The sequence below is a fragment of the Callionymus lyra genome, chromosome 1 (genome assembly GCF_982586985.1).
Source record: "Callionymus lyra chromosome 1, fCalLyr1.hap1.1, whole genome shotgun sequence".
Lineage (NCBI taxonomy): Eukaryota > Metazoa > Chordata > Actinopteri > Syngnathiformes > Callionymidae > Callionymus > Callionymus lyra.
In genome coordinates this window covers 48,564,621-48,591,751 of record NC_141818.1, presented here as the reverse complement: position 1 = coordinate 48,591,751, position 27,131 = coordinate 48,564,621, and the positions used below count along the sequence as shown (strand labels likewise).

The following is a 27,131-nucleotide window of genomic DNA, read 5'->3' as shown; positions in this document are numbered from 1 at the left end:
TCGGTTGCTATGACGACGCGTCTTGGCTCAGTATATCCAGTGAAGTAATACTAACTTATGATCTAGTCAAACACTAGTGATCCAGTGAAGTAATACTAACTTATGATCTAGTCAAACACTAGTGATCCAGTGAAGTAATACTAACTTATGATCTAGTCAAACACTAGTGATCCAGTGAAGTAATACTAACTTATGATCTAGTCAAACACTAGTGATCCAGTGAAGTAATACTAACTTATGATCTAGTCAAACACTAGTGATCCAGTGAAGTAATACTAACTTATGATCTAGTCAAACACTAGTGATCCAGTGAAGTAATACTAACTTATGATCTAGTCAAACACTAGTGATCCAGTGAAGTAATACTAACTTATGATCTAGTCAAACACTAGTGATCCAGTGAAGTAATACTAACTTATGATCTAGTCAAACACTAGTGATCCAGTGAAGTAATACTAACTTATGATCTAGTCAAACACTAGTGATCCAGTGAAGTAATACTAACTTATGATCTAGTCAAACACTAGTGATCCAGTGAAGTAATACTAACTTGTGATCTAGTCAAACACTAGTGATCCAGTGAAGTAATACTAACTTATGATCTAGTCAAACACTAGTGATCCAGTCACTCGTCTCTTTCAACCTCCTTTGTTAAAGCAACATATTGTAAGAACTTTTCATCTCGTCTCAGTTGTTTTCTTATAAGATCGTGAACTTCCAAACAAACCTGTCCGTCTTCACCGTATGCTAACGAGCTAAGTTGTTAGCATCATTTATAAAGTGTTATGTGTGCGTCTTCACCGTATGCTAACGAGCTTAGTTGTTACTGTCATTTATAAAGTGTTATAAACGAGTGTAAACCTGTCAGTCTTCACCGTATGCTAACGAGCTAAGTTGTTAGCATCATTTATAAAGTGTTATGTGTGCGTCTTCACCGTATGCTAACGAGCTTAGTTGTTAGTGTCATTTATAAAGTGTTATAAACGAGTGTAAACCTGTCCGTCTTCACCGTATGCTAACAAGCGAAGTTTTTAGCGTCATTTATAAAGTGTTATGTGTGCGTCTTCACCGTATGCTAACGAGCTAAGTTGTTAGTGTCATTTATAAAGTGTTATAAACAAGTTTAAACCTGTCCGTCTTCACCGTATGCTAACGAGCTAAGTTTTTAGCATCATTTATAAAGTGTTATAAACGAGTGTAAACCTGTCCGTCTTCACCGTATGCTAACAAGCTAAGTTGTTAGCATCATTTAATAAATTGTTGGATTTGGATTTATTATTGATTTGGTGATATCACAACGCGCCGGCGGCTCCTCTCTGATGTCACTCAGGTTCACGGGAATCGCATTGATTTCCCGCAAAACAACTGAATCCCTGTGAATGCCTTGTATCATGTACATTCGTTCATGGCGAACTGCTGTTTATTTTTATAAAATTAAAGCATTTTAAGTGCGGAAATATGGTGAATGCACTTGTATGATTTATCTGTTATGTTGGCTATAATTTAGTGTTTGAAGTGGATATACAAAAATAAAGTGTTTTTCACAACTGCTGGAAGGTATAACTTTAGAGATATTTTGAGTAAAACATAACCCTCTAGTGGTTATAAACCCAAACTACAATAGAAAAATGTCATCAGAGATCACAAATCTTCTTTGTGTAACCGCTTACACAACAGTTGGAAGCTTTGGTTGCACGTTTAGAGATTTACTTTATGTCTGATTATGTCTGGACCACAATTTTTTGAGACGTCAACACCCTGAATACACACAGATAACACAAACCAGAGCCAAAATGAAGGAAAATGATTATAAAATATTGTATTTAACTATCTATAATATGTTTAAGTGTACAAGTCAAACCCCAAATACAAGTGATTTGTTATCTTTGAAAATGTAATTTAATGTCAACAAACTTCATAAGAGCAGAAAGTACTTCATGATGTAAACCACAAACACTTTGATGAACCATTCTTACACATGATCTGCTCATTCTCGCCCCCTGCTGAGATGCTGCTTGGCTGCCCCCCACTATCACGCCTTTTCTCGGAGAAAGTGTTATTCCGATAACAATTGGAATGTGTGCTTTATTCGCTGGAATCATGTTGCGATTGTATGAACATTTATTGGCCGGAGAAAAGGGTTCAGTCGGAGAACACGCGCATGAAAAACGTTATAATGTCCGAGAGATAATGATGGAGGCTCCGTTGGCCTCGTTTCTATAGCATGTCTATTTGAACGATTTAACGACGGCGTGATGGCGTCGAGCCACGAACACACACAAGAAGATCCCCTGTTGGATCTGATCAGTCAAATCGTCCAGAACTAACTGTTAAAACAATCCCTGAATCTATTTATTCAACACAATCGGAACAAGATTGACACGTAAAACACTTACTTTAGGAATTAACTGGTGGAAGCAGTTGTTAAAAGGAGACGAGCTTCTACACGACTGGGGGTCGGATGTCGATAATTCCTTTGTTACGATTGAGGATCGTTTGTCTCACATTGGGATCAGGGAAGTATCTTTTATCCGGTATAAAACTACCTGGTTGACCGACTCATTCTGCTAATTCTGGTGAAGTTGTTATAATTGATAGGTTTGCCATCATCCATGCAGAAATATAATATTATATTCCATTGATTTTTCTAGTATCAACGCCAGATTGACCGCTTCCTTATTTTCTCTTTGTTTATTTTTGTTACCTGCGTGTTTTTACTCTTTTTTTGTTGTTATTACATTTCACAACGCAGAAATATAATAATACAATAATATATTCTATTGGTTCTCCATTATCGTCGGCCTGCTTTGACTGCTACGTTATTTTATGTTTACTGTTTGCCATCTTTGTTCTTTCCCTGTAATTGTTTTGGTTTCTTTTATTTATTGATTTTCAATTTGGGTTTTTGACGCGACCCTTTCTCAACCGTCTTGTCATTCTTTAAATAAATAATGGATTCACTTTTCGTAATCGCGATTGTCTTAATTTAGATTTTGGTTTGTTACAAATGTGTGTCTGTTGTGACAAACTTTTTATTCACCTTTCATCCATCGTTTATTAATTGTTTATTACATTTTGATTAATGATGAGGTTCTTATCTTCCATGCAGAAAAATACTACTATAATAACATATTGTTGCTCTTCATCGTACTTCTTCTTTGACCGCTACCGTTTTTGTTTGTTTGAAATTGCTTTTTTGTCGTAACACCTTTTTTTTTAACCTTCTGTTCATTGTCTTGTCTTTCTGTGTGTTAAAAAAAAACAACCTTTTCTTTATCATAGGTTTGACATCTTTCCTGCAGAAATATAATATATGATCCATTCTTACTCTAACACAAAATTTTCAATTGGCTGCTACTCTATTCTTTTGTTTTATATTTATATTAACTAATTGCTGATTTGTTTATAATGTCATTTTGATATTAAACTTATATATATATATATTGCAATATCTATCGTGATACGTATTGTATCGCCAGATTCTTGCCAATACACAGCCCTAGATGGACGACTGACTTAATTTCCCGAAGTTCACGATCTTATAAGAAAACAACTGAGACGAGATGAAAAGTTCTTACAATATGTTGCTTTAACAAAGGAGGTTGAAAGAGACGAGTGACTGGATGACTAGTGTTTGACTAGATCATAAGTTAGTATTACTTCACTGGATCACTAGTGTTTGACTAGATCATAAGTTAGTATTACTTCACTGGATCACTAGTGTTTGACTAGATCATAAGTTAGTATTACTTCACTGGATCACTATTGTTTGACTAGATCATAAGTTAGTATTACTTCACTGGATCACTAGTGTTTGACTAGATCATAAGTTAGTATTACTTCACTGGATCACTAGTGTTTGACTAGATCATAAGTTAGTATTACTTCACTGGATCACTATTGTTTGACTAGATCATAAGTTAGTATTACTTCACTGGATCACTAGTGTTTGACTAGATCATAAGTTAGTATTACTTCACTGGATCACTAGTGTTTGACTAGATCATAAGTTAGTATTACTTCACTGGATCACTAGTGTTTGACTAGATCACAAGTTAGTATTACTTCACTGGATCACTAGTGTTTGACTAGATCATAAGTTAGTATTACTTCACTGGATCACTAGTGTTTGACTAGATCATAAGTTAGTATTACTTCACTGGATCACTAGTGTTTGACTAGATCATAAGTTAGTATTACTTCACTGGATCACTATTGTTTGACTAGATCATAAGTTAGTATTACTTCACTGGATCACTAGTGTTTGACTAGATCATAAGTTAGTATTACTTCACTGGATCACTAGTGTTTGACTAGATCATAAGTTAGTATTACTTCACTGGATCACTATTGTTTGACTAGATCATAAGTTAGTATTACTTCACTGGATCACTAGTGTTTGACTAGATCATAAGTTAGTATTACTTCACTGGATCACTAGTGTTTGACTAGATCATAAGTTAGTATTACTTCACTGGATCACTAGTGTTTGACTAGATCACAAGTTAGTATTACTTCACTGGATCACTAGTGTTTGACTAGATCATAAGTTAGTATTACTTCACTGGATCACTAGTGTTTGACTAGATCATAAGTTAGTATTACTTCACTGGATATACTGAGCTAAGACGCGTCGTCATAGCAACCGAGCCTAACAAGCCGCACAGTTCACAGACGGACGGAGACGTAAACAACAACGAGACATAGAAGTACAAATTGACAACTTTACAGAACGTGACACTGATTGATCGAAGTGTGTGTTTAAGAAATGCTTGATTTATACAATAAAAAATAAAAAATGATCGCAAATGTTTTCAATATCAATATCGCACGTGCCACTATCGTGCAGCCATAGCTGCAAGAAAGTTGTTACATATGTATGATATTATATAATACAATGACTTTGCATGTGACAGTGGCACAATTTAAGCCATTCTCACACCACACTTGACTTGTACAACTTAAAACTCTATATTTATCCTTTTTGACGATAATAAACGTTGGTCCATTTTTCCGTAAATCCAGCCAATCAAGGAAGACGGCACCAAATATAAACCAATCAGCAGCAACGAAAGGCGGGTCTTTCTTTGACGACGGCGTCACTACACACAACACAGTGATCGTCGCTTAACAACATCGTACCGCGGTCAAGCTAGTTGGAGGTTCTCCAGTCACAAGTCGCACTTTCATCAAGAAGCATCCAGACGCTCGCTTGACCTCGCAATAATTTACACCAACGCCATTCAGAAGTAGGAAATAAACTTCCGGCTTTCAAATTAAGAGCATTAAATCAGCTGTGTCAGCCTTGAGATATTTTATTAAATTTAGTACTGTTTAAAATGCACGTTTGTTATATTTAATGGAGTTTGTTTAACTCTTGACTTTATGAGTTCAGTTCTATAATATATGATAATAATAATTATAATAATAATTCCGAAGTATTCATTCTGGCTTTCAAATTAAGAGCATTAAATCAGCTGTGTCTGCCTTGTGATGTTTTATTAAACTTAGTACCGTTTAAAATGCATGTTTGTTATTTTTAATGGAGTTTGATTTACTCTTAACTTTACGAGTTTAATAATTATAATAATAATAATTCCTAAGTATTCATTCTGGCTTTCAAATTAGGAGCATAAAATCAGATGTGTCCACCTTGTAATCCTGTATTATCACAATCTTACTGACTACTGTTTAAAATGCACTTTTGTAACTTAAATGGAGTTTGATTTACTCTTGAATGTATGAGTTTAGTTCTATAATATATGATAATAATAATAACAATAATAATAATAATTCTGAAGTAGCAAATTCACTTCCAGCTTTCAAAGTAAGAGCATAACATTTTCTGTGTCTGCCTTGTAATCCTGTATTATCATGATTTTACTCACTACTGTTTCAAATCCACGTTTTGGCTTCATTGATTTAATATTCATTATTCCGTGCCATTTCTATTGATTGTTTAAAACGAATTTAATAGCCAGTGAAGAGTTTTAAGGATCGGAGAAATGTGAGTTCTTCTACTAGAGCGGCTCAGACTTCTGTAATAACTGCAGGCGAGAAGATCCTTCTTGTTCAGACACGAAAACAAACTGTTACAATAGTCCAGACGAGAAGAAACAAGCACATGGTTTATAAAATCCAGATCATGTTGTGACAACATTTTCCTGTGACTCATATACACGTGATTTTTATTTTTTCAAGCTGCCAGGTTTACGATGAATCAATACTTATCCCAAGTTACGATCAATAACAGCCTCAAGGTCTAGAAGATGAAAACTTCAACCCATTAACTGTTAAAACAATTCAATGTAGTCTTTCATAGAAAATAATAATTAAATCATCATATTTAACCACGTTAGTCGTGTGATATTGTCAGATCCTGTAGCTTATGAACGTGTATATGCATCAGTGTTATTAACTAACTAAGATTAATGTGTTATTATATACGTTATGTTATTATATAATAATGTTGTAGGAATAAAAAGATCGTAAAATAAACAACAACAGTGTTAGCAACCCGGATGTTCAGGTGAGACTGACATCCTGTGCTCGCTCCTGGAAACACAGTCACCAAAAACAAGAAGATTCACATCATCGAACATGTTATTAGTCCACATTATTCAGTGTTAATGTTAATATTTAACATTAATATAAAAACAAACAGTAGCTTGAACACCGGAACCGGAACACACCGGGTGCTAAGAGCAGCTAAACAGGATTAAAAAATACGGATTTTATCAACCGAGACCATCTTTGTTTTACCTCCTTCTTCTTCTGTCCTCCTCCGGGTGGAAAGCTCACCAGGAGGAGCAGGAACGTGGAGAATATGAAGAGTTTAGCAGGAGGTTTAGCGAACACAGACGCCATGACGGAAGGATGCTTGGATTTAACGAACACGTTTCCGCATCGCCATTGGACGACGGCTCGACCAATCGGCGACCAGTGGGCAGCTACGCGGAAGTGACTGGGAGATGTAGTTTTTAAGAGCGTTTTGAAAAGATTATTATCGATTTTCCTTCAATGATATTGTAAATTTAAAAAAAGATATTATTTTACACTTAAATGTTTACAAAGAACTGAGTGTGATTTCTGATGAAGACATGATTGATCGTGTTTAAAAAGAATCAAAATGTAAACATGCTTCACATGGCTCATTTCTGCTGGAAAAGTCATGATACGTAATAATAATAAAAATAATAATAATAATAATAATAATAATAATAATAATAATATTCAAATTCATAATCATAATCATAATCATAATCATTTATTTTTTTTAATAATAATGACAAAACGCATTTTAATAATAATAATCATAACCATGATCACAATCATAATAATAACATTAATAGTAATGATTCATGATAATAATAATAATTATTATTATTATAATAATAATAATAATAATAATAATAATAATCATAACATTAATAGTAATGATTCATGATAATAATAATAATAATAAAAATAATAATACAAATAATAATAACTATAATAATAATAATAACTATAATGATAATGATAACGATAACAACAATCACAATAATAATCATTTTAATAAGAATAATCATAATCATAATCGTTATCACAATCATAATAATAAGGACTATAAGAATTTAAATAATAATAATCATAACCATGATCACAATAATAATAATATAATATATATAATAGTCTACTTATTTCAGAGCACCTTTCAAAACGTTTAATGTCGCTTCATAATACCAAATAAAAACAAACACTACCACAATTATTCTACAAAATTATATAATCCACATTTTAAATAAAAACACATAATACAAATGTTGAAGAAACACAATAAAATGTTTGAATCTTAATATTAACTAACAATGTTTTGATTTGTTAAGAAGGGGTTAGTAAATATTAATAATAAAGTTAAACAGCATAATAGATGATGAAGCAGCGTTGATTATATAGTGATTATATATAAAACACAAACACTTTATGAATATACTTCGCACAGCAAAGATTAACCCATTAATATAGAAATATTAAAGCAGACGATTTAGTCTATATTCTGTATTTTACTTTCTTGACATAACTTAGACTTAGACTATATTTTATTGTTATTCCACAGAAAAAACACAGCAGTGAAACTTGCAATTACATTTAAAAAACACATCATAGAATAAATGTATATAAAAAAAGTATAAATATAAGTATGAATAATTTGAAAATAGTGCAATATAGTGTAAATAGAATGACTACATAATATTTTAAATATTGCATAGAATAAATGTATGTATAAAAAAAGTATAAATATAAATATTAATAAGTTAAAAATAGTGCAATAACGTGTAAATAGAATGAATAAATAATATTTTAAATATTATATAGAATGAATGTAGATAAAAAAAAGGATACATATAAATTAGTTAAAAAATAGTGCAATAGTGTTAATAGAATTAATCAATAATATTTTAAATATTGCATGGAATGAATTTATATAAAAAAATTATAACTATAAATATTAATAAGTTAAAAATAGTGCAATATAGTGTAAATAGAATGAATTAATAATAATTTAAATATTGCATAGAATGACTGTATATATAAAAAGGATAAATATAAATATTAATGAGTTAAAAATAGTGCAATATAGTGTTAAAAGAATGAATAAATAATATTTTAAATATTGCATAGAATTAATGTATATAAAAAATATATAAATATAAATAAGTTAAAAATAGTGCAATATAGTGTTAATAGAATGAATAAATAATATTTTAAATATTGCATGGAATGAATGTATATAAAAAAGAATGAATATAAATATGAATGAGTTAAAAATAGTGCAATATAGTATTAATATAATGAATAAATAACATTTTAAGTATTGCATAGAATTAATGTATATAAAAAAAAGGATAAATATAAATAAGTTAAAAAATAGTGCAATATAGTATTAATATAATGAATAAATAACATTTTAAGTATTGCATAGAATTAATGTATATATAAAAAAAGGATAAATATAAATAAGTTAAAAAATATTGCAATACAGTGTAAATAGATCTCGCCGTCGCCGCCATCACGCCAACGACACTGTCTCTCTGGAGGACGTTAGCGAGACAAACGGGGTTCACTTCGGGTCATTATTCCGAGAAAGCAATCGCGGGAAAGCGTCGTGATTCCTCCGCGAAAATGAATTTAACCAGAAACGGTTTGGAATACATTCCACACTCTGGGCCTGGAGCAGCGTTTCCTTCAAACGTTCTCATAAATAATTTTGAGCTAATGTCGCTGTTTTTGTTTGTCATTAAAGAGAAGATCTTAAGGTTTTTACAAAACTCAAATTATAACTCTTGAATAAAATAAATCCTAGAAACAATTAAAAAGTTTAGCCGAGGGCGGCACGTTATTATTTAACGGGTTTTTGGGAAACGAGAAGAAAAGAAACACTGATTGGAAAAAACATGGAATGGAGTTTAAATGTTTGAAGTGGACTGGACTCCCAGCGTGTGTTTAATTTGTAATTAATTCAAACATCGCAGAACATTTTTAATTATGGATCCACAAGTCAACGTGACTCCTTCTGTGGTTTTCTACTAACAATGAAGTATTCTTGTTTATTTTTATTTTTAAATCATTTTACAGACAAGCTGCAAAATTCTAATGTTATGTTAGAGAAATAAAATTGAAGGTAGAGCTGCACGATATTGGAATTATGTGCGATATTCGATATTAATGCAATATTTTTTTCGCAGGAGTGAGTACTGTAGTGAAGGTCCGCGGGTTTAAAGAAGGAAAACGATGATATTTCCCTTTCGTTTATTTCAACGCTTCGGTGTCGACGTGATGGTAGAAAAATATCTCTTCTAACGCTCAGTCTCGCGGGACTTGCATCGGTTTCCTGTGAAACTGAGCGACATCAGAGAGGAGCCGCCGGCGCGTCGTGATATAATATCTTTATAATAATTTTCCTTAATTTTGTTGTGCTCTGGTTTGTGTTATTTGTGTGTATTCAGGGTGTTGACGTCTCTAAAAAGTGTGGTCCAGGCTGTGACATCGTAGTTTGGGTTTCTAACCACTAGAGGGTTATGTTTTAATAACATGATACAAGGCATTCTCAGGGATTCGGTTGTTTTGCGGGAAACCGATGCAAGTCCTGTGAACCTAAGCGACATCAGAGAGGAGCCGCCGGCGAGTCGTGATATCACCAAATCAATAATAAATCCACCTCCTTGTACACGCACACATAACACTTTTTAAATGACGCTAACAACTTAGCTCGTTAGCATACGGTGAAGACGCAAACATCACACTTTATAAATGACACTAACAACTTAGCTTGTTAGCATACGGTGAAGACGGACACATAACACTTTTTAAATGACGCTAACAACTTAGCTCGTTAGCATACGGTGAAGACGCAAACATCACACTTTATAAATGACACTAACAACTTAGCTTGTTAGCATACGGTGAAGACGCACACATAACACTTTATAAATGACGCTAACAACTTAGCTCGTTAGCATACGGTGAAGACGCACACATAACACTTTATAAATGACGCTAACAACTTAGCTCGTTAGCATACGGTGAAGACGGACAGGTTTGTTTGGAAGTTCACGATCTTCTAAGAAAACAACTGAGACGAGATGAAAAGTTCTTACAATATGTTGCTTTAACAAAGGAGGTTGAAAGAGACGAGTGACTGGATCACTAGTGTTTGACTAGATCATAAGTTAGTATTACTTCACTGGATCACTAGTGTTTGACTAGATCATAAGTTAGTATTACTTCACTGGATCACTAGTGTTTGACTAGATCATAAGTTAGTATTACTTCACTGGATCACTAGTGTTTGACTAGATCATAAGTTAGTATTACTTCACTGGATCACTAGTGTTTGACTAGATCATAAGTTAGTATTACTTCACTGGATCACTAGTGTTTGACTAGATCAGAAGTTAGTATTTCTTCACTGGATCACTAGTGTTTGACTAGATCATAAGTTAGTATTACTTCACTGGATATACTGAGCCAAGACGCGTCGCCATAGCAACCAAGCCTAACACAGTTCACAGACGGACGGAGACGTAAACAACAACGAGACATAGAAGTACAAATTGACAACTTTACAGAACTATTCTATTTTTTAAAAAAAGTAAACTTAAGTCAAATAGATTAACAGAGTCATGTTTTAATCATTTAGATACATATGCGACATTACCATATATTACCACTATATGTTACAAAACTGTAGGAAAAACAATATATTGTTTCTTTTAAAGAAACAACACTTTTCTGTCTTTTAACACAAATAAATGATTGAATACTTTCTCTAATCAAACAAAGGCCCTGAAAACAAATGTATTTGTGGTATGCCTTGTGTTGTCTCAGGATCAAGGTGACACGAGGGCCCTGAAAACAAATGTGTTTGTGGTATCCCTTGTGTTGTCTCATGGTCTTGTTTGTGGTATCCCTTGTGTTATTCTCAGGGTCAAGGTGGCACGAAGGCCCGAAAACAAGTGTATTTGTGGTATCCCTTGTGTCGTCTCAGGGTCAAGGTGACACGAAGGCCCGAAAACAAGTGTATTTGTGGTATCCCTTGTGTTGTCTCAGGGTCAAGGTGGCACGAAGGCCCGAAAACAAGTGTATTTGTGGTATCCCTTGTGTCGTCTCAGGATCAAGGTGACACGAAGGCCCGAAAACAAGTGTATTTGTGGTATCCCTTGTGTCGTCTCAGGGTCAAGGTGGCACGAAGGCCCGAAAACAAGTGTATTTGTGGTATCCCTTGTGTTGTCTCAGGATCAAGGTGACACGAAGGCCCGAAAACAAGTGTATTTGTGGTATCCCTTGTGTCGTCTCAGGGTCAAGGTGACGCGAAGGCCCGAAAACAAGTGTATTTGTGGTATCCCTTGTGTTGTCTCAGGGTCAAGGTGACACGAAGGCCCGAAAACAAGTGTATTTGTGGTATCCCTTGTGTCGTCTCAGGGTCAAGGTGACGCGAAGGCCCGAAAACAAGTGTATTTGTGGTATCCCTTGTGTTGTCTCAGGGTCAAGGTGACACGAAGGCCCCGAAAACAAATGTGTTCGTGGTATCCCTTGTGTCAAAGGTCAAGGCTGCACACTCCACATGTTTGGGATTCTATTATTTGTGATATGCTGTAGAAACTCTCCAGATATTGACGAAGGCTCCGTCACGACCAGGTTTGAAGCCTCAAAACAAAAGCCGTCTTTGGGTTTCTTATGGATCACCAAGCTATGAAATGTTGATCATATTTTCCTCAGGCGAGCGCAGACGTGTCGACCTTTGTGAACAACCAATTAATCTGCCATCACCGTGTGTTCAGAAGCGTCACATGCTTAGAAAAGCTATTTAAAAACCCAGAAACTAAAGATGGTGTTCAGTAGAGTCATAATATGGGAATGTGCTTCCGTCGCAGAGGTCAGTGGCTCCGGTGTCAGAACGACGTCCTCTGAAAAAAAAAGGAAAAAAGATGAATTACCCAGAAGCAGAAAGTTTATGAGGAAAGACGCAGGAGGGAAGCGTGAGGTCTCCTGTGTTTAAGAACAGAGGAAGATAAAGAGCAGCAGAGAGAAGGAAAGTAGAGACTTCAAAAGAAGGAGGAGGAAGACGAGGGTGAGGAAGAGAAACATCAGGGTATGAGGGGAGGACAGGAAAGAAGGGAGGAGGGGAAACATGACAGAGAGAGAGAGAGAGAGAGAGAGATTAGTCAAACACTCACAAATGTCTCAGATTTTAGTTATTTTTAAAGTCATTGACAAAACAAACACAGAAGCAGTGGAAAAAAATACAAACATAAATGTCCTTGACCTTCTCCCGTGACCTTTTAAGACACGTGTCTGTCAACATAATTAATCAACATTAATGATCAATAATGAACACTTTCAACAAAAATGATACTTTTCTTTTTGATTCCATTTTATTTATTTTTTTTGCACTTTGTCATCCCTTGCCCTTTGTTCTTCAGTTTGCACTTTGTCATCCCTTGCACTTTGTTCTTGTGTTTGCACTTTGTCATCCCTTGCACTTTCTTCTTTTGTTTGTACTTTTTCATCCCTTGAACTTTGTTCTTTTGTTTGCCCTTTGTCATCCCTTGAACTTTGTTCTTTTGTTTGCCCTTTGTCATCCCTTGCAATTTGTTCTTTTGTTTGCACTTTGTCATCCCTTGCACTTTGTTATTTTGTTTGCACTTTGTCATCCCTTGAATTTTGTTCTTTTGTTTGCACTTTTTCATCCCTTGCAATTTGTTCTTTTGTTTGCGCTTTGTCATCCCTAGCAATTAGTTATTTTGTTTGCACTTTGTCATCCCTTGAATGTGTTCTTTTGTTTGCACTTTGTCATGCCTTGCAATTTGTTCTTTTGTTTGCACTTCATCATCCATTGCATTTTGTCTGCACTTTGTTTTTGCTCTTGTTTTCCTTAAACCATCGTCTGCTGTGAACTGAAAACCTAATTTCCCGAAAGAGATCCTCAGAGGGATCAGTAAAGTTCATCTCATCTAATCAACACACAAGGAACTAGTTCAGTGAAAAAACGTGTCGACTGAACTTGATAGTTTGTGTGGAAAGTGAACAGGTTTCTGACTTTATTTCTGTGAAATAATTTCCTCGAAAGGAGCATCGATCAAAGTGTAAAACAGGTGTGTGTTGTACACTTGGGATATACATGTATGTACTCCACCTGAGATATACATGTGTGTTCTACACCTGAGATATACATGTGTGTACTCCACCTGAGATATACATGTGTGTACTCCACCTGAGATATACATGTGTGTACTCCACCTGAGATATACATGTGTGTACTCCACCTGAGATATACATGTGTGTACTCCACCTGAGATACACATGTGTGTACTCCACCTGAGATACACATGTGTGTACTCCACCTGAGATACACATGTGTGTACTCCACCTGAGATATACATGTGTGTACTCCACCTGAGATACACATGTGTGTACTCCACCTGAGATATACATGTGTGTACTCCACCTGAGATATACATGTGTGTACTCCACCTGAGATATACATGTGTGTACTCCACCTAAGATGTACATGTGTGTACTCCACCTGAGATATACATGTGTGTACTCCACCTGAGATATACGTGTGTACTCCACCTGAGATATACATGTGTGTACTCCACCTGAGATATACATGTGTGTACTCCACCTAAGATGTACATGTGTGTACTCCACCTGAGATATACATGTGTGTACTCCACCTGAGATATACGTGTGTACTCCACCTGAGATATACATGTGTGTACTCCACCTGAGATACACATGTGTGTACTCCACCTGAGATACACATGTGTGTACTCCACCTGAGATATACATGTGTGTACTCCACCTGAGATAAACATGTGTGTACTCCACCTGAGATATACATGTGTGTACTCCACCTGAGATATACATGTGTGTACTCCACCTGAGATATACATGTGTGTACTCCACCTAAGATGTACATGTGTGTACTCCACCTGAGATATACATGTGTGTACTCCACCTGAGATAAACATGTATGTACTCCACCTGAGATATACATGTGTGTACTCCACCTGAGATAAACATGTGTGTACTCCACCTGAGATAAACATGTGTGTACTCCACCTGAGATATACATGTGTGTACTCCACCTGAGATATACATGTGTGTACTCCACCTAAGATGTACATGTGTGTACTCCACCTGAGATATACATGTGTGTACTCCACCTAAGATGTACATGTGTGTACTCCACCTGAGATATACATGTGTGTACTCCACCTGAGATATACTTGTGTGTACTCCACCTGAGATATACATGTGTGTACTCCACCTGAGATATACATGTGTGTACTCCACCTGAGATATACATGTGTGTACTCCACCTGAGATATACATGTGTGTACTCCACCTGAGATATACATGTGTGTACTCCACCTAAGATGTACATGTGTGTACTCCACCTGAGATATACATGTGTGTACTCCACCTGAGATATACATGTGTGTACTCCACCTAAGATGTACATGTGTGTACTCCACCTGAGATACACATGTGTGTACTCCACCTGAGATATACATGTGTGTACTCCACCTGAGATATACATGTGTATACTCCACCTGAGATGTACTTCTACACAACTATTTGTTTTTAAACTGTATTATTTGGATCATAGACATGCGTCCACAGAGACGGACGGAGCTCAAATAATTTAGAGGCGTAATTTGTTTTTACTCATGACCATTTTTGCCTCACACCCGACCTCATGAATAAGCTGTGAACAGATTTATGCCTTCACGACACACACACACACACACACACACACACACACACACACACACACACACACACACACACACACACACACACACACACACACACACACACACACACACACACACACACACACACACACACCAGACTTTATGCAGCATCTTCTGCATTTCAATCCTTCTTTTCTGCCTGGCAGGGCAACATTTGCTCTTCCTTCTGTGTGATTAGAACGACCCCCTGTTCCTCCTCCTCACACACAAACACACACACACACAAACACACCCCCACACACGCACACTCACACGCACGCGCGCGCGCACCGACACACACACGTCAGTCATTGAAATAATAAACGGCACAGACCTTCCTCTCTCAGCTCGTCCCGACTCTCTCCTCAGCATCTCTCCCACCAGCTCCCTCTCTCTCTCTCTCTCTCTCTCTCTCTCTCTCTCCTCCTCCTCCTCCTCTTTCTCCTTCTCTCCCTCCTTCTCTTTTTCTTTTCTTTCCAGGAGAGCCTCTATCTCTGGCGGTTTGCCGCATGAAAGTCTCTCAGACGCGAATCTTTTTTTTCTCTCGGATTTTTCCCTCCCATCAGCTCCAGACGCGAGGAAGGAAATCCTTCTCGGATCTTAAACTGACGTGTTTTTATTTCCACGTGACTCTCTTGATCGTGAAGTGTTGAAAAAAAAAAAAAAAAGCTGCATCACGCGCGGTTTTTCCTCCTCGTCCTGGCGTGTTTTCCAGCGTCTCCTCACCCGGGAACTCTGCGCGTCCTGCTGGGATCCACGGATGGTTGATGGAAACATGACGAGATGAATTGAACCAGAGAGTCCAGGACTTTAAACATCAACTTTTTTTTCCCTCCTCTCCTCCTCCTGTTCATCCTCCTCTTCTCCTCCGGCGGGACTTACCTTTTTTCTTCCTGAGCAAGTCTTCACTCATGGACCGTCTCTGGACCCTCTGAAGGTAGGAGCTCAGGAGGTCCAGATGTTATGGGTGTGGATGGGTTTGATTCTCTGGCGACTATGTTTTTTTTATTTCATCTCAATGTTGGGACTTGAACGCAACATCTTCTCTCCTGGAACCTTCTCACGGTGTTGATTGGAAACCAGAGATCGTGCCTGGAATGAATGGAATGAATCTCAACACGACGAGCAGTTGATGCAAAGGAAGGAATGTAGAAGAAATTATGATGAAGGGTTGGAGAGAAAACACAGGAGGAAAAAATAAGCCTTTAATACTTTCAACTTAAATTCATCACTTAAATAGACGTTGAAGATTTATTTATTTATTTATTATCCTCACAATATTTTTCTTTGAACTATCATCTTAAACACGTCTGAAACCAACTTGTTTTCAATATTATCTTCATTATTTTCAATTACAAAATAATTAAAAATGAAAGAATATGATGATTTCAAGCTGGACTAAAAAAAAAAAAAACCTTCCAATATTCTGCCTGATCTGGAGTCTATATTCACCATATATACCGAGACCATTTCCTTTCCTCTCCATCCTGGGTCCAGAGCTATCAATGAATGATTCTGCACTTTATTTCCCAAGAGTATATCAGCTTTTATGGACCCCAGCAGTGTGTGTGGCGCGAGGCTGCAGTCTCACAGCAGGAAGGTTTTTATTCCTCATTCCAGGCTGCAGGAGCAGGTTTACTTCACTCAGGGTTTGTACAGTATGTTCCAGTTTTTAAGAAATAAATATGTGGTTCAGGGTTTTCTCAGGATGCTTTGGTGTTTTTTTTTTTTTTTGGGATGGTCCAACAAATATGCATGGAGTATATTTGACAATTAGTCCAAAGGTCATGAAAGACCAACATCAAACCTTCCTGAAGTTAAATGAGTTCGAATAATCCCCTTAAATACATGAGGAAGCTACGACGTTCATGGTACACGGATAACTACATTAACGCCTGAAGAACACTTGGAAAGACTTGAATACGTCAAAAGACGTGACGCGCCGAGTCACGATGAGGAAATGCCTCCTTTTGTTCAGAACTGTCAAGGCAAGCAGTAGATGTGACGATAAACACATGACAGGATCCTGGATGCCTTGAATAGAAACAAGCAGGATCTCAGAATTATCGCCTTTATTTTGAAAATATTTGACATGGAAACCCACATTACTGTTTTATTTTTTAGATTCTACCTACTGTTCTCTCTCCTCTGTCAGTATTTGTATCATGAGACATCTTGACAGGAGGAAGAAGTATTAACAGCAAGTGTTGTTTCCACATATCTACCAGGATCATCATATTTTCATGCTTTGCTGGTTGTTGACAGGCATCTGAGTCGCTACTGACCAAAAAAGATGCAGAATCTCAGAATTATCTCTTTCATTTGGGAACAAAAATCTACTGTTGACACAGCTTTTGGATTTTTTTTTTCTCACTGTTCCTCTCCTTTAAAATGTTTGTATTGTGGAACATCCTGACAGGAGGATGTCGTATTTTACGGATATAGTTTCCATAAATCTAACATAATTCTCATAGTTTAACATAAAAAAGAATCGTTTTTCATACTTCAGTAGCGTTTCGATGCTTCGCTGGTGCATTAAATCGACAACTACCTGAGAACATTTGGAATAAAAAGAAGCAGAATCTCATAAATATCGCTTTTATTTTGAAAATATTTGACATGGAACCCCGTCTTACCGTTTTATTTTTTAGATTCTACCTACTGTTCTCTCTCCTCTGTCAATATTTGTATCATGAGACATCTTGACAGGAGGAAGAAGTATTTTCAGCAAGTGTTGTTTCCACATATCTACCAGGATCATCATATTTTCATGCTTTGCTGGTTGTTGACAGGCATCTGAGTCGCTACTGACCAAAAAAGATGCAGAATCTCAGAATTATCTCTTTCATTTGGGAACAAAAATCTAATGTTGACACAGCTTTTGGATTTTTTTTTTCTCACTGTTCCTCTCCTTTAAAATGTTTGTATTGTGGAACATCCTGACAGGAGGAAGTAGTATTTTACGGATATAGTTTCCATAAATCCAACATAATTCTCATAGTTTAACATAAAAAAGAAACGTTTTTCATACTTCAGTAGCGTTCCGATGCTTCGCTGGTGCATTAAATCGACAACTACCTGAGAACATTTGGAATAAAAAGAAGCAGAATCTCATAAATATCGCTTTTATTATGAAAATATTTGACATGGAACCCCGTCTTACTGTTTTATTTTTTAGATTCTACCTACTGTTCTCTCTCCTCTGTCAATATTTGTATCATGAGACTTCTTGACAGGAGGAAGAAGTATTTTCAGCAAGTGTTGTTTCCACATATCTACCAGGATCATCATATTTTCATGCTTCGCTGTATGAAGGACGATAAATTACTTGTGTATAAATAATGTATAAATGTATGAATAATTTGTATAAATACGTTACAAAATGTACATATGTATAAATAAATGTTTGGATAAAGATCAAAATAAATAAATGACTGTGATCTTTTCTAATTCACATCTATATCAGATCATAAATTAATAGCAACAGCATCTTCACAGGATTATCTGAAGTTAGCCGTGAAGCTAAGATAGTTGGATGAACATGTGACGCTCTCAAGGCAGTGGTAGTTGATCCAAGGCTGTAACCAATCACTGCCTTGGACTGATGTTTGACCCGCCCACTTCATTTACATATGGACAACGAAATTACAAAATGTATGAATACCTAAATGAATAGGAGGCAAAATGTATAAATAAAAGTCAAAATGTATAAAAGACAAAATGTGTATTTATACATAAAATAGCTCCATTCTTTGACAAAAATTAAATTAAAAGTAATTTATTTATTTGACATGTTGATATTTATTCAAACATTTATTTATACATTTATTTAAACATTTCTACATTTATTTATACATAAGTAAGTACTAACATAAAAAACTGACCAAAAAAGATACAGAATCTCAGAATTATCTATTTTATTAGGGATCAAAAGTCTAATGTTGACACAGCTTTTGGATTTTTTTTTCCTCTCCTGTAACAATGTTTGTATTGTGTAACATCCTGACAGGAGGAAGTCGTATTTGATGTTCTTTCCATAAATCCACCATAAATCTGGTGGTTCAACATACAGGCGAGGCGGGTTGTCCTACTTCGCTCGCGTTCCGATGCTTCGCCGCTGCAGACGGTGCATCAAATTGATGTTGACAAGCGGCTACTTGCGCCGCCGCGGAATAAAAAAGATGGAAATTGACATTCTGATGACCTCGACTGTTATCCGGCGAACCTGGACTGGAGAGGTAAGCAATAATTGATCGGGTCTGAGTTCATATACGCTCTCGCGCCGTCTTTCTTTCTGACCTCGTCCTGACATCAAATCCATACGCCAGCAGATGGAATCAAGTGTATTGGAAACATACGAGTCAGTGTTTCATCAATATTTGTATCAATCGCGTTAATTAAATTCATTCATTAATTGTGTTGGAATCAAATGTTTTGCTTGTTGGTTGAACAAACGTAGATGATTCGGAGTCAGAAACTTCAGTTGTTTGGATCATCATTTGAGATAAAATACATTTTTTATAAAAAGTCTATTGGCTGAAAAAAACATTTAATGTCCGATCAATAATAACTAGAGCAGCACGATATTGGAAATATGTGCGATATTCGATATTAATGCGAATGCGTCGCCATAGCAACCGAGCCTAACGAGCTGCGCCGCACAGTTCACAGACGGACGGAGACGTAAACAACAATGAGACATAGAAGTACAAATTGACAACTTTACAGAACGTGACACTGATTGGTTGAAGTGTGTATTCAAGAAATGTTTCATTTATACGACAAAACATTATAAAATATCACATGTTTTCAATGTATATCACAAGTGACAATATTGGGATATCGATATATTTTCTGATATATCGTGCAGCCCTGATAATAACTAAAAATCGACTAAGAATTCTGAGAATTTATTCTCTAAGGAAGTGAAAAAAGGAAGAGTTTGTAGATGAGATAAAATATTACCAACTTTAAAAAATACATTAATTAAAAAAATGTTTTAAGAAATGTTTAATATTTTTTCAAGCTACTATATATCATGCTACTTTATACTACATAGTAGTTTATACCAATGAAAAGAGTTTGATTATAGTTAGAAATTGTTTGATTATAGTTGAAAATTGTTTGATTATAGTTTAAAATTGTTTGATTATAGTTGAAAATTATTTGATTATAGTTGAAAATTGTTTGATTATAGTTGAAAATTATTTGATTATAGTTGAAAATTGTTTGATTATAGTTGAAAATTGTTTGATTATAGTTGAAAATTGTTTGATTACAGTTGAAAATTGTTTGATTATAGTTGAAAATTGTTTGATTTTAGTTTAAAATTGTTTGATTCTAGTTGAAAATTGTTTGATTATAGTTGAAAATTGTTTGATTATAGTTGAAAATTGTTTGATTTTAGTTGAAAATTGTTTGATTCTAGTTGAAAATTGTTTGATTATAGTTGAAAATTGTTTGATTATAGTTAGAAATTGTTTGATTATAGTTGAAAATTGCTTGATTATAGTTGAAAATTGTTTGATTATAGTTGAAAATTGTTTGATTTTAGTTGAAAATTGTTTGATTCTAGTTGAAAATTGTTTGATTCTAGTTGAAAATTGTTTGATTATAGTTGAAAATTGTTTGATTTTAGTTGAAAATTGTTTGATTATAGTTTAAAATTGTTTGATTTCAGTTGAAAATTGTTTGATTATAGTTGAAAATTGTTTGATTTTAGTTGAAAATTGTTTGATTTAAGTTGAAAATTGGTTCATTATAGTTGAAAATTGTTTCATTATAGTTGAAAATTGTTTGATTATAGTTGAAAATTGTTTGATTTTAGTTGAAAATTGTTTGATTTTAGTTGAAAATTGTTTGATTAAAGTTGAAAATTGTTTGATTATAGTTGAAAATTGTTTCATTATAGTTTAAAATTGTTTGATTATAGTAGAAAATTGTTTGATTATAGTTGAATTTTTTTTTATTATCGTTGAAAATTGTTTGATTATAGTTGAAAATTGTTTGATTATAGTAGAAAATTGTTTGATTATAGTTGAATTTTTTTTGATTATCGTTGAAAATTGTTTGATTATAGTTGAAAATTGTTTGATTATAGTTGAAAATTGTTTGATTATAGTTGAAAATTGTTTAATTGTAGTTGAAAATTGTTTGATTAAAGTTGAAAATTGTTTGATTGTAGTTGAAAATTGTTTGATTATAGTTGAAAATTGTTTGATTTTAGTTGAAAATTGTTTGATTAAAGTTGAAAATTGTTTGATTATAGTTGAAAATTGTTGGATTATAGTTGAAAATTGTTTGATTATAGTTGAAAATTGTTGGATTATAGTTGAAAATTGTTGGATTATAGTTGAAAATTGTTTGATTATAGTTGAAAATTGTTTGATTATAGTTGAAAATTGTTGGATTATAGTTGAAAATTGTTTGATTATAGTTGAAAATTGTTTGATTATAGTTTAAAATTGTTTGATTTTAGTTGAAAATTGTTTGATTAAAGTTGAAAATTGTTTGATTATAGTTGAAAATTGTTGGATTATAGTTGAAAATTGTTTGATTGTAGTTGAAAATTGTTGGATTATAGTTTAAAATTGTTGGATTATAGTTGAAAATTGTTTGATTATAGTTGAAAATTGTTTGATTATAGTTGAAAATTGTTTGATTATAGTTGAAAATTGTTTGATTGTAGTTGAAAATTGTTTGATTATAGTTGAAAATTGTTGGATTATAGTTGAAAATTGTTTGATTATAGTTTAAAATTGTTTGATTGTAGTTGAAAATTGTTTGATTATAGTTTAAAATTGTTGGATTATAGTTGAAAATTGTTTGATTATAGTTTAAAATTGTTTGATTATAGTTGAAAATTGTTTGATTTTAGTTGAAAATTGTTTGATTAAAGTTGAAAATTGTTTCATTATAGTTGAAAATTGTTTGATTATAGTTGAAAATTGTTTGATTAAAGTTGAAAATTGTTTGATTATAGTTGAAAATTGTTTGATTATAGTTGAAAATTGTTTCATTATAGTTTAAAATTGTTTGATTATAGTTGAAAATTGTTTGATTATAGTTGAAAATTGTTTGATTATAGTTGAAAAATTGTTTCATTATAGTTGAAAATTGTTTCATTATAGTTGAAAATTGTTTGATTAAAGTTGAAAATTGTTTGATTATAGTTGAAAATTGTTTCATTATAGTTGAAAATTGTTTGATTAAAGTTGAAAATTGTTTGATTATAGTTGAAAATCGTTTGATTAAAGTTGAAAATTGTTTGATTATAGTTGAAAATTGTTTGATTATAGTTGAAAATTGTTTCATTATAGTTTAAAATTGTTTGATTATAGTTGAATTTTTTTTGATTATCGTTGAAAATTGTTTGATTATAGTTGAAAATTGTTTGATTACAGTTGAAAATTGTTTGATTATAGTTGAAAAGTGTTTGATTACAGTTGAAAATTGTTTGATTATAGTTGAAAATTGTTTGATTATAGTTGAAAATTGTTCGATTATAGTTGAAAATTGTTTGATTATAGTTGAAAATTGTTTGATTAAAGTTGAAAATTGTTTGATTATAGTTGAAAATTGTTTGATTATAGTTGAAAATTGTTTGATTACAGTTGAAAATTGTTTGATTATAGTTGAAAATTGTTTGATTATAGTTGAAAATTGTTTGATTACAGTTGAAAATTGTTTGATTATAGTTGAAAATTGTTTGATTATAGTTGAAAATTGTTTGATTAAAGTTGAAAATTGTTTGATTATAGTTGAAAATTGTTTGATTAAAGAGAGAAGAGACAGGAAGCTCCGACGATGAGGTGGAGGTCGTTTCTATTGGTTTCATATCAAGCTGCATCTTATCTCTGCTCATCCTGCCTGCTCTCCACGATCCTCGGGGCCCGACTGCTGTTTAAATTGGTGTCCGGGGCCTCGTGCTTCCGTCGCTTTGATGAAGATTGTAGCCGCGAGATAAGCTTACGCTCGTCTTTGTAAAGTTTCAACAACATTTCTTCCGAAGGACGACAGCGATGTCAGAACGCTGCTGTTATTTTAATGGTTAGAACATCAGAGAACGAACGTTTGTTCAGAATCATTGTTTTCATGATTATCAGCGTGTTTTTGCAACGTGATAAAATGTTCTTTAAAATACTTAAACATTCTCAAGTCATTAAACCTGGTTTTATTGAGTAAAAATCACTTTTGTAAACAAGTGAACTAAAAGCACACATTAATTTCAAATGAATGTGAAATAAAAAAACACATCCAATCAAACGTTAAAATAACACAAATTAAATCCGTACCTTGTTTGATAAAATAAACGACTGCCGAGTCGATTGACTTCAAGCTGTTTATAAATATGACGGACGTCTGACTTTTTAATGACTATTAAACGGAAAATAACTATTGATTGGAGGCGAACACTGATGATGAAAACAACATAAACACTTAATACACAGTAAGTGAAGTAAACAAGCAGGATTTGACGGTTATTAAGAAAAACAACGGTTGACATTTTCACAGGTTACAATTAAAGTTACACACCTAAGAGAGAAAATACTGTAGAGGCTTAATACGACAAATACAACTGCTGAGTTTTTTACAAACACACACTGACGATACAATAGAGTCACACATCACAACAACACACACACTGACGATACAATAGAGTCACACATCACAACAACACACACACTGACGATACAATAGAGTCACACATCACAACAACACACACACTGACGATACAATAGAGTCACACATCACAACAACACACACACTGACGATACAATAGAGTCACACATCACAACAACACACACACACACTGACGATACAATAGAGTCACACATCACAACAACACACACTGACGATACAATAGAGTCACACATAACAATAACACACACACTGATGATATAATAGAGTCACACATCACAACAACACACACACATACTGATGATACAATAGAGTCACACATCACAACAACACACACACTGATGATACAATAGAGTCACACATCACAACAACACACACACATACTGATGATACAATAGAGTCACACATCACAACAACACACACACATACTGATGATACAATAGAGTCACACATCACAACAACACACACACACTGATGATACAATAGAGTCACACATCACAACAACACACACACTGATGCTACAATAGAGTCACACATCACAACAACACACACACATACTGATGATACAATAGAGTCACACATCACAACACCACACACACTGATGATACAATAGAGTCACACATCACAACAACACACACACTGATGATACAATAGAGTCACACATCACAACAACACACACTGATGATACAATAGAGTCACACATCACAACAACACACACTGATGATACAATAGAGTCACACATCACAACAACACACACACACTGATGATACAATAGAGTCACACATCACAACAACACACACACTGATGATACAATAGAGTCACACATCACAACAACACACACTGATGATACAATAGAGTCAAACATCACAACAACACACACTGATGATACAATAGAGTCACACATCACAACAACACACACATACTGATGATACAATAGAGTCACACATCACAACAACACACACACACTGATGATACAATAGAGTCACACATCACAACAACACACACACTGATGATACAATAGAGTCACACATAACAACAACACACACACACTGATGATACAATAGAGTCACACATCACAACAACACACACACTGATGACACAATAGAGTCACACATCACAACAACACACAGACACTGATGCTACAATAGAGTCACACATCACAACAACGCACACACATACTGATGATACAATAGAGTCACACATCACAACACCACACACACTGATGATACAATAGAGTCACACATCACAACAACACACACACTGATGATACAATAGAGTCACACATCACAACAACACACACACACTGATGATACAATAGAGTCACACATGACAACAACACACACGCACTTTACTTTAACTTAACTTGTCTTCCCAGAGACATTTACAACTTAACTTGTGTAGTATTTCATCTCAAACACCACCAATGCTGTGGTAAAAACTCAGCGTCCGCTCGATTAGACACAGAAGCGTCTGATAAGCCGATCGCACGAGCATCTCGAGTCGGTGAAGACGAGTCGCTGAACCTCAAGCCGAGCATCAGAGGGAACGAGAAAAAAGGGGATTTAAGTGACTTTGAACATGTCATGGCTGCTGGTGCCAGACAGGCTGAGTGTTTAAGAAAATAGAAGAAAAAACGTAGGAATTTCTTCTCTTTCCTCACGAAACCATCTCTAGTGTTTACAGCAAATGGTCCGAAAGAAAGGAAATTGAGTGAGTGTCTGCTGGACGGAACCGCCTCGTTGATGTGAGAGTTCAGAGGAAATAAGAGGGTTCGAGGCGACTCGTGAAACATGGTTGTTAGGATGTGGTCCACGGTCAGACAGACAGTAGCCAATCCAAGGAACACTTTCTTTACACTGTACTGCTCCAGACTCGAGGTACATTCTCTGATACTACACACTCGTACCAACACAACAGAGCTGTGACTGGACTGACACCTGTCCGTCATATGAAGATTTTCAAACGTGAAGCAGAAACTCATTTCTCTCCAAGGCTGAGGGGGTTCAGACACTGGCACGTCACTGCTGACATGGTTACCCTTGAAGGTCAGTGTTGCCCCTAATGAGGCGAGCACCGATGCAGCGCATACCTCTGCCAAAGAGATCGTTTCACTCCACACAAAAAAAACAAAAAAACAACTGCTGATAAAACAAGGAAGTCAACCTTCACCCAAAGGGGTAGGACTTCTTGTCATTTTATTCATTCACTTTCTAGCGCTGATTCACAGGAGGTCCCAGCTACCTCGTGCGAGAGGCAGGGGACACCCTGGACAAGAAGGATGTGTCTCGCCTGCAGTTCATACAAAACCAGAATTCTGAGCCGCTCTAGTAGAAGAACTCACATTTCTCCTTTAAACTCTTCACTGGCTGCTCTAGTAGAAGAACTCACATTTCTCCTTCAAACTCTTCACTGGCCGCTCTAGTAGAAGAACTCAAATTTCTCCTTCAAACTCTTCACTGGCTGCTCTAGTAGAAGAACTCACATTTCTCCTTCAAACTCTTCACTGGCTGCTCTAGTAGAAGAACTCACATTTCTCCTTCAAACTCTTCACTGGCTGCTCTAGTAGAAGAACTCACATTTCTCCTTCAAACTCTTCACTGGCTGCTCTAGTAGAAGAACTCACATTTCTCCTTCAAACTCTTCACTGGCTGCTCTAGTAGAAGAACTCACATTTCTCCTTCAAACTCTTCACTGGCTGCTCTAGTAGAAGAACTCACAGTTCTCCTTCAAACTCTTCACTGGCTGCTCTAGTAGAAGAACTCACATTTCTCCTTCAAACTCTTCACTGGCTGCTCTAGTAGAAGAACTCACATTTCTCCTTCAAACTCTTCACTGGCTGCCAGTTTCTTTCAGGATCATTTTAAAATTCTGGTTCTTACTTTCAGATCTATTCATGGTCAGACCTTCCATCCGTGATCTGATCCAGACTTACACCCCAGCTCGGGCTCTGAGGTCTGTGGATCAGAATCTACAGATGGAAACCGGAGTGCACCCATGTAAGAAAATGCCGCAGGTTGCTTTATGTCGGAAGTGAACCTGCAACCGTTTGGCTCCCCCTCATGTTCACTGAGCAGGTGAACAACTGAATTCTTCTGGAATTCAGATGAAAACCTCATTAAAACACAGTCTGACTTCCTGCCACCAGGACGCCACGATCACATGGCCTCCCCTGGCGACGGTGCATCCGTGGTCTGGATCGTTTCA

General features: G+C 35.1%; 2 protein-coding genes across 2 annotated transcripts in view; one reads left to right on the top strand and one right to left on the bottom strand.

Moving 5' to 3' along the window:
• LOC148089986 (dolichyl-diphosphooligosaccharide--protein glycosyltransferase subunit TUSC3) overlaps positions 1–6,876 on the bottom strand; it is a 33,868-nt gene extending 26,992 nt beyond the window's left edge. The window contains exon 1 of the mRNA XM_087811092.1: positions 6,763–6,876. Within this exon, the coding sequence (XP_087667218.1) occupies positions 6,763–6,867 (105 nt within the window). The 5' untranslated portion in view covers positions 6,868–6,876. The remainder of the gene's footprint in view (positions 1–6,762) is intronic.
• An 8,881-nt stretch (positions 6,877–15,757) lies between these two features.
• LOC148089985 (zeta-sarcoglycan-like) overlaps positions 15,758–27,131 on the top strand; it is a 311,638-nt gene continuing 300,264 nt past the window's right edge. The window contains exon 1 of the mRNA XM_087811269.1: positions 15,758–16,224. The gene's annotated coding sequence lies outside the window, so the exon portion shown is untranslated. The remainder of the gene's footprint in view (positions 16,225–27,131) is intronic.